General features: G+C 43.3%; 1 protein-coding gene across 1 annotated transcript in view; it reads left to right on the forward strand.

The window, feature by feature from the left end:
• The window catches only part of CEP112 (centrosomal protein 112), a 411,619-nt gene extending 404,023 nt beyond the window's left edge, over positions 1 to 7,596 (forward strand). Inside the window, exons 24-25 of the mRNA XM_065897006.1 lie at positions 3,949 to 4,050; positions 7,507 to 7,596. Of these exons, the coding sequence (XP_065753078.1) occupies positions 3,949 to 4,050; positions 7,507 to 7,596 (192 nt within the window). The remainder of the gene's footprint in view (positions 1 to 3,948; positions 4,051 to 7,506) is intronic.
• Positions 7,597 to 8,376: the final 780 nt, after the last annotated feature.

Here is an 8,376-nt window from a genome sequence, read left to right on the forward strand (position 1 = left end):
ATAAACAGGAAAAAAAAAAGTGATATACAGGACTATATGCTAATTCTTTCCTTCCTCCTTCTCCTTTTGCTGTGGAACAAACTTAGATATATCCTTCACTGGTCGTACTTTAAAATGTGTGCTTATGTGGGGGATTTGCGGAACTTTTGTTTTAGGTCAGTATGTGCACTGCATTTGTACAGATGTTTAAAAATTAGTCTTATCATAAATGCTTGGTAACTTAAAATTTTAAACCAATGGGAAAGTGTAGGGAAAACATACCATATTGGAACCAATTGTTGTTGGCACTGTTGTTATTGTTGTCATTAAAAAAATTAAATAAATAGAGCAAAGACCAGCTGGATGTCTGGAAGGATGTCCCCTGGCCCCTGTTGCGCTAGGGAGAGCACAACTGTGCAGTGGATGAAGCTGCCGTAGCTGGTGGTGTCTGTGAAGGAGACCCGTCAGCATGTGGGAAGATTGTGTGAGAAACTGCAGGGCACAGTGGCTAAGAATATGTGCTGGAGGGTCAGACTGCTTGAGGTCAAATTTGTGCTTGCCTCATTGGGTTGTCAGAGGGATTAAACACTTCTTAAAATACTCAGCATTGTAACCGGCACATAGAAAGTACTCAATAAACGTTTGCTGGTAGTAACGTCATTAACCTCATAAGTAGAGTAAAACGGATGGGTTAGAGTTTCCCATGACTTTATTAACGGATGGGTTAGAGTTTCCCATGACTTTATTAAAGTCACAGGTGTCTGCTGGGCATAATGATGATGAAATTCAGGATTTGGGTTTAAGGATTCAGGGTAGTAATATTTTCCTGAGTGATAGTCTCACCCACAGGAGAGGTAATGTCGGATTTTCCAAGGGCCCATTTTAAGTTCACTCAGATTCACCAAAATCATAAAAACAAAGAAGAAAGGGATAGACAGAAAGTAGAAATGGCAAGATCCTCAATAAAAGTTGGGGAATATAGCATACTGAATTTTAAAAGTGGTGGAAGGGATAGTGGTGATCAATGAGTGACCTTGCTCACACACAATTTTCTGCTGGCTACGACTCGCCTCCAGTAGAGGGAGACCATCAGGTGTGAAAAGTGAAGTGGGAAAAAAAGAGAGTCCAGAGAAGCTACGAACGTTAACTAAAGGGCTTCAGTCCTTGGCCCTGACCTCCAAAGTAGCTGAAAACTAAGAGCAGGTGGGCCTCAAGAACAAACGAAATAATAGGTTTGATCAAAGGGTGTTGATGACAACAAAACTGAACCATAGCTGTGGCCTGCCGCAGCTTACTCCCTACCTCAGCATTCAGAAAATTGCTGGTTCCATTCAAAAATGAAATTTTAATTTTTTTTAAGAAAAAGGAACTAGGTTAAGAGTCTTGCTAGGTTAAGAGAGAGAGAAAGAAGGAGTGGAAGCAAAAAGCAAATTAGAACATAGATCTAATGGGAAATTACCCAAGAAGTAAGGAGAAGGTTCAGACAAATTACAGTTCTTTGAAACCAAAACAGTTCTTCATAATGTCAAAGCATTTACAAAACACATTGACATCTCTCTCTGTCAAGGAAAAAGGTGGGGAGAGAGAGAAGAAGAAGAAAAGAGATGTGTTTAAAGATGATATAATTCAACAAAGATGAGAAGTGATTTCTCAGAGTTTAGGGGAAAAGGTAGTCAAAATCAAGAGATTACAGAGATTGAAACCATATTAGAAGAAACAAAAATGGGAAAATCATAACTGAAAACATCTAAGGAAATACGGTGATCACACAAAATAAAATGAAAATAGAAAACATTTATAAATTGATAAGAAAGTAAAATAATAGAGAAAATTGTAAATATGGAAGATTGTCAAAGAAGAGCCAACACATGCAAAATCTCTGTTCCTGAAGAAGAGAACAAATCGAAAAAAAATCATATATAACATGAATATATGTAACTATTGGTATAATAGAAAACAATTCTAACAGAAGAAGCTTTTCTTCAAAGAATTGAATATAAAGATAGAAAGAGGGACTTCTCTGGTGGCACAGTGGTTAAGATTCCATGCTCCCAATGCAGGGGGCCTGGGTTCGATCCCTGGTCAGGGAACTAGATCCCACATGCATGCCACAACTAAGGAGCCCACCTGCCGCAACTAAGGAGCCCTCCTTGCTGCAACTAAGACCCAGTGCAACCAAATAAATAAATAAATATTTTTTTAAAAGATAGAAGGAGCACACACATTGTCTCAGGAAAATTGATATAGAATCATTAATACCAAAACATATCCCAGTGAAGTTACCTAATCCAGGGAAAAATAAAATCATATGGACATCCAAGCAGAGAAAGAAAGTCACATTCAACATGGAAAAAAAATTAGCCTAACTTCAGACTTCACCATAGCAATGCCAGAAGACATTGAGGAAACACCTCCAAAGTTCTGAGAGAAAGAACATGGGACAGAAGCATTTTTATACCCAGACAAGTTATATTTCAAATGGACAGGCAGAGGGCAGACATTCTAAACAAACAGGGATACAAAAAATAGAGCAAACATGAGTCCTTTTTAAGAGTAGTAGCTCAAAATTTCAGAGCCAGTGATGAGCGATAGAAAAAAAAATACTCAATATATAGTAGCCTGTGAGCCCTTGATAAAGGTTGCCCCTAAAGTCTGATTTATAAACCATGTGTTTTACTTTGTGTTTGCCTTTCATTTGAGTCAACTGACAGATGTTACTATTGGACTTACGTCCAAGAAGATAAAATGGGAAAAATCAAATATTTCTTCAGTGGGAGAGATCATTTTTCATCATTTTTGTTTACCCTTTAGGTATAAATCACAAGATTGTAACATACCTCAAAAAAATACTTTGCTAAAAATTTAAAAATCGTGTTCTAGAACATTTGCCAGGGGATTTTAGTAGGTAATAAAATAAACTATTTGAGCACATTTCTCCCTTAATTTAGTTTAGTATAAGAAAATTTGGGAATTAAAGGCTAGTAATTTTAAATTATCCTCAGTAAATCCATAGACTTGTCTAACTGAACTCAGTTGCACATATTTTCATAGTCTATTACCTTATTTCCAGGTGTGTCCAATGACTCATTTGTGGGATACACTGCAATTCAGCTTTAATATTTAGTTAAGTCCCACACAGCACATGCAACACAGTTTTGAATTCCATAGCATCTCAGATTAGGAGAAGGAGAAATAAAGAAACAGAGCTGGAGGAAGGCACCAAGACGGACACACTCACATTCGTGCTCACCCTCAAACACACCTCTTCATCCTGCTGAAGCATATCCTTCCAAAGACTTTTCTTCCACCTTCCTTACCTATTTGTAGTTTGATGAGCCGCCAGCTTTTCCTTGACCAGCCCAGTGACCGTCAGTTAGTTGAGCAAGACCTGGCTGTATTCCAGAGGCAGAGGGAAACTCATGAATCAGAGATGCTCATGATGGCCAGGGCCCTCTGGTTACCTGTATGGGGAGGCTTGGAGACACAGCTGTGCAGATTTTCCTTCACTTGCATCTTCATAATCACGTGATGATATCAAGCACCCAGGTACCTAGACGGTTAGCGGGGAGTGTCTTAGCCCAACAGATGACATACTATGAATTGTCCTCACACACAGCTTAGTATGATCCCAGCCCACACCCTGATCAGGAAGAGGACGTAGGATTAGCATGATGTGTCCATAATGAGTGGAGAAGAGAGGACGGGTATTTTCCTTGTCCGATGCCAAAAATTGTGTCAACGAGGGTTTTAAAGAAATAAGGTGCTGGGGCAGGGACTCTCTCTCCCAGATTGACAAGGACAGAGCACCTTGTTCAGTTTGTGTTTCCCCTTATTTCATCTCAGCTGTCTGGTTTCTGACCACATGTAACAAACTTACCTTTGTAATGAATGGACATTATTCTGGGATTTCTTAAATTCAAAACAATCATTTCCGTGGTTAAAAAGATACGCTTTTTTGGTTCATTTTAGATAACTTACATACGACAAGAATATGAAACAAAATTTAAAGGATTGATGCCAGCATCTCTAAGACAAGAACTTGAAGACACTATCTCCTCCCTAAAGTCACAGGTAATTTCTAGAATCAGGGAATTTTCCAAGGGTTTAGATCAGCGGTCCCCAACCTTTTTGGCACTAGGGACCGGTTTCATGGAAGACAGTTTTTCCACGGCCGGCGGGGGGGCACGGGGGGCGGGGGGATGGTTCGGGTGATAATGTGAGCGACAGGGAAGCTTGCCCGCCGCTCACCTCCTGCTGTGCGGCCCAGTTCCTAACAGGCGGCGGACCAGTACCGGTCCATGGCCTGGGGGGGCTGGGGACCCCGGGTTTAGATGACGTGCATATCTTAATTAATGTTTGTTTCTGAACTGATGCCAGAAATCCATGTGATGTCACAGAATAACCGAGTGCCCAGGATGAATTGTTTTTTGTTTTGTGGGGTTTTTTAGAATTTTTTCTTACCAGCTTAAGAACTCTTTGTCTCGATAAGATTTTCTTAAAAGCATCCTTGAAATTGAAAAGCTCAGTTATGGTTACTTTTATTTACAGTCTGCATTCCAACACAGACTCACCCTTTTATTCTTGGTTCCAGGCCCAAAATGCCATCAGTTAGCACATTGCTAACTCCTTATCATGTGAAAGTGCAGAGAAATAAAAAACATGGCTAAGTTAGAAGCATTTTTATTCTGGTGTATTTTCTATGATTGTCAGAGATAACAAGATGCATTTTAGGATCGAGGCAGGATAACGACATGGTATTCAAACAATTCGGTTAAATATTGATATTTCTGCTGATACAGTAGTTTATAAGAGCTAAAATTGACTTCAACTTAGATATTAATTAAAAACTTCCTACATAAGTTTTCTCTAAAACAAGTTTTTTATATTGCTGTAAATATTTTATATAGCATCAGTTTTATAGATTCCTGGTTTTTTAAAAAACAAATGTTTTAACTCAACATGAGAAGAAGTTCACATATTCCCATTTCTAATACACTTAGAAATTTAAAACATACCTTTTTCCTGGAAAAGCTCTGCAAGGGAAAGATTTCTTTTCTCTTTGTGCCAAGGACAATGCCTGTCACAGAGTAGGTCCTCAATAAATTTATTTACGAATGAAACAAATGCTGTAGTTTGATGAAATTCACGTTAGCTATTTATAATGTATAGGACAGATACGTGGAGCAGATGTTAGCCGTGCCTTTTCTGTTCCCCTCAGCAGAAGTCTCTTATCTGAAAATGAAAAGTTCATTACATCAACCCTTATGCTACTGTTAGCTGTCGCTTCTGTAGGCTAAGAAGTTTGGCTGTGCTCACTCCTACCTATAAAAATAAGTATGACAGGAGAGTGTTAACTTACAAAGGATTAGGTCGTCTTTATTTACGTGGAAGGCTCTCCTCAAGATGTGGCTTACCCATTCACTCGGTAGGAGGGCTTCCTTAGGGTCAGCTGTGTAGGACCCAGCACCTTCAGAGGAGGTATTTTTAAGAAAAAAAGAAAGAAAAGAAAGAGAAACCTGATATCCACCTGCAGGGCTTCTGTTATCATTTACATCATTGCACTGTAATAAAAGCCACTCAGCCTCCTAAAACTGGATGTTGACCCAGAAAGAGAGCTGCCAGCTGCGTGAGGGCCTCGGAATCGGCAGCTGTGCGGAGGTGCAGACCACAGAGCGAGCAGATTTAGTTTGAGAGCGCAGGTGCCTGTGTTTTTGAAAATTGTTGGAATTCCAGTGGCAAAGCACGGTGGAGGCAGGGAAGTGGGATCAGTGTAGTCCTTGCATCTGTCAAAGTTATCGGTGGTCCTGTGGGTCACTGGATTAATTGGATAAAATTCAGACCAGGGTGATGTAAAGAGTCAGAAAAGCAGCGGGACCACTTTGATATGTACCCATTTAGAAAAGCCGTGCTCGGGGAGATCAGCTCGGTGCTCTGTGACCACCTAGAGGGGTGGGATAGGGAGGGTGGGAGGGAGACGCAAGAGGGAGGGGATATGGGGATGTAGGTATACGTATAGATGATTCACTTTGCGATACAGCAGAAACTAACACACCATTGTAAAGCAATTAGACTCCAATAAAGATGTTAAAAAAAAAAGAAAAGAAAAGCCGTGCTCCCTCTCTCCAAGCACAGTTTCTACTCTGCCAGCTGTCCTGTCTTGCATAACCATGTTTCAGAATGGACCGTTGCCATGGTTTCAGTTCAGACCAAAGAGACAAGAGTAAAGCTCCAAAGTGATCAAATGCCACTGCCTCCTGATCACGTTAAGCCATAGTGTAAGTTATCCGGAAACCACTGCTAGTAGGTTGTGTAAAGTGCTTTTGAATTTATGCCTGATACAGGTATTTTTAATAGTATAGAAATTTGTTCTTCAGGATAATTCAACCGTGCTGTGGAGGTCTAACTGAAGAGACTATTCTTGATGGCCCAGTTTCCCCCATCCCTAGCCCCTCAGGGGCAGGGGCCACAGGGTGGTACCTGCCAGGATCTCTGGACTAGGCAGTTCCTGTTAGTCACTTCCTGTCATCCTCATGACCTTGGGAACTGGCTGTCGTTCACCCCATTTCACAGATGAGGCGTCAAGAGAACAAGGAACTTTCCTAGAGCTATGGAGGCCAAGTCAGGAGCTGAACGCCAGTTGGCCTAACTCCAGACAAAGCGCAGGCTCTTTCCACGACAAAATACTACCTCTGCAACCTCAGGGAATCCCCGGAGCGATTAAGGTTTCTAGTAGGCAGTAATGTTGTTTCCACTCACTCACTCATTCCTGAAACAGCTAGGGAATGCCAGCTACATGTCCAGCCCTGAAGAAGAAACTGGGGTTACAGAGATGCTCCAACATTATCCCTGCCCCAGGAGAGCTCTCGGGCATGGGGGAGAGACGTGAAGACAGGTCACCAGAAGGCAGTTGGAAAAGTGCTAAGAACAGAACAGGAGAACACAGAGGAGGGGCCGCTGGCTGCCTGGGGCAGGAGGTGATGAGGGGCAGGGCTGGAGGGGGGCGGGGCAGAAGAATTCAGGAGCAGATGTGACCTTGAACCCAACAGTGGACAGTGAATAGGAGGCAGTTGGCCAAGCATTCCCAAGCAGACGATGGCAGATGGCCACAAAGGGCCAAAGGGCCGCAGAGTAGGAAGGATGCGAGGTGGAAGGTGGTGATGGTGGAAGAGAGGAGATGAAGCGCCCAGGTGGGCCAGGGCCAGGTCCAAACAGCTCTGCAGTGCGGGGTTTGAACTGGGTCCTGTAGCCTCTGATGGAGTGCCGGGGGGATAGGATGTGATCAAATACAAAACCACACAAACAGCTCTGCAGTGCGGGGTTTGAACTGGGTCCTGTAGCCTCTGATGGAGTGCCAGGGGGGATGGGATGTGATCAAATACAAAACCACAGCGTTAGCACTGAACGGATCCTCTGCGTTTTATCTAGAGAGTTGTCTGAATTTAAATAAAGTCCGACCAGACACTGTATCTGGACAGTGTCGCCCTGTAAGCCACCTTCACCTCTTCTCACACGAGGTCTCTTTTCTAGGTTAACTTTCTGCAAAAGAGGGCTTCCATCCTTCAAGAGGAGCTGATGGCCTACCAGTGCAGAAGGTACTGTGGCCAGAATGTCTCCTGAGTAGTTTGTACTGTCTGCACCTGTGGGTCTCCTGGTTGGGTGTTAAAATCTTCATTAAAAATGCGTTGGGGCTTCCCTGGTGGTGCAGTGGTTGAGAATCCGCTTGCCGATGCAGGGGACACGGGTTCGAGCCCTGGTCTGGGAGGATCCCACATGCCGCGGAGCGACTGGGCCCGTGAGCCACAACTACTGAGCCTGCGCGTCTGGATCCTGTGCTCCGCAACAAGAGAGGCCGCGACAGTGAGAGGCCCGCGCACCGCGATGAAGAGTGGCCCCCGCGTGCCTCAACTAGAGAAAGCCCTCGCACAGAAACGAAGACCCAACACACCCAAAAATAAATAATCAATTAATTTAAAAAATTCGTAAACATATCAGTTTTGAAAAAAAAGACTTATTTTTCGTAAAAAGCCTGTCTTGGAGAAGACCCCCTCCTTGCACCATCCAAACGAGATGAGGGTCCGCCAGTGCCTGACAAGGCCGGGCTCACCTGCGGAGTCACAACAGGACGTTGTCTTGAAGCCCAGTTGCAGGGTTAAGGAGACGCTGTCTTCCTCTTAAGAGAGTGAGATGGCGTGGTCCTCAGTGTGGTCACCCGCATCTCCAGAGCCCCACATCTCTGGACGCTTGGCTCTGTAGCAGATGTTTACCAACCCCAAATATCAATAGATAAACGGCTCCGTGGTGTCCAAACACTGTGCCCCCAGGAGCGCACACCTCGGGGACGCAGGAGACCCTTCCAGTCAAAGGTTCCCAGAGACGTCACTGACATAGATCACATTT

Source organism: Phocoena phocoena, chromosome 19, assembly GCF_963924675.1.
Source record: "Phocoena phocoena chromosome 19, mPhoPho1.1, whole genome shotgun sequence".
Taxonomy (NCBI): Eukaryota; Metazoa; Chordata; class Mammalia; order Artiodactyla; family Phocoenidae; genus Phocoena; species Phocoena phocoena.